This window comes from Trachymyrmex septentrionalis, unplaced genomic scaffold (genome assembly GCF_001594115.1).
Source record: "Trachymyrmex septentrionalis isolate Tsep2-gDNA-1 unplaced genomic scaffold, Tsep1.0 scaffold2, whole genome shotgun sequence".
In the NCBI taxonomy this organism is placed as follows: Eukaryota; Metazoa; Arthropoda; class Insecta; order Hymenoptera; family Formicidae; genus Trachymyrmex; species Trachymyrmex septentrionalis.
In genome coordinates, this window is record NW_017305179.1 from 2,546,851 (window position 1) to 2,547,421 (window position 571).

At 30.5% G+C, this 571-nt stretch overlaps 1 protein-coding gene across 1 annotated transcript in view; it reads right to left on the reverse strand.

Annotated features, from left to right (window-relative positions):
• LOC108747513 (histone-lysine N-methyltransferase ash1) overlaps positions 1 to 571 on the reverse strand; it is a 9,955-nt gene that overhangs the window by 1,202 nt on the left and 8,182 nt on the right. The window contains exon 11 of the mRNA XM_018485062.1: positions 24 to 350. Within this exon, the coding sequence (XP_018340564.1) occupies positions 24 to 350 (327 nt within the window). The remainder of the gene's footprint in view (positions 1 to 23; positions 351 to 571) is intronic.

Consider the following 571-nt stretch of genomic DNA (forward strand, 5'->3'; position numbering starts at 1 on the left):
ATGTATATATATAAAGCACTTACTCGTGATTCTTCCATAGACGTTCGATTCTAAAAATGTCCATTTGCTCGTAATCGGGCTTCTGTATAGTTTTATATGTGTGTTTGTCAGGAGTATCCCTTAAAACGTATACTGTATCACCTTGTCGTAATTGTAGATCACCCCGCATCAATGTCACATAATGTTTCTTGTCTTCTTCCTCCTCCTCACCTTCTAATGGAATTTCTAAATCAACTTCACGAGGTTGACATCTTTCGCATAGATAAGATTCAACACTCGTATCTGCTTTAACACAGTCGCAATGTTGCCACACAAGACAGCGTTCACACTGGATCATCAAACCTTCATCTCTGTACAATTATCAATAAAGATAATATTGATAAATATATATATTGAAAAAAAAAGATAATTATATTTTACGATTTATGCACACTCACAAAAAAGAAAAAAAGAAATCACTTTATTGGTATACATATCTAGATTAATTCATGCAGGGCATCTATATATAATTTTATTCCGCTTTTCATTACAATTATATATATATATATATATATATATATATATATATATA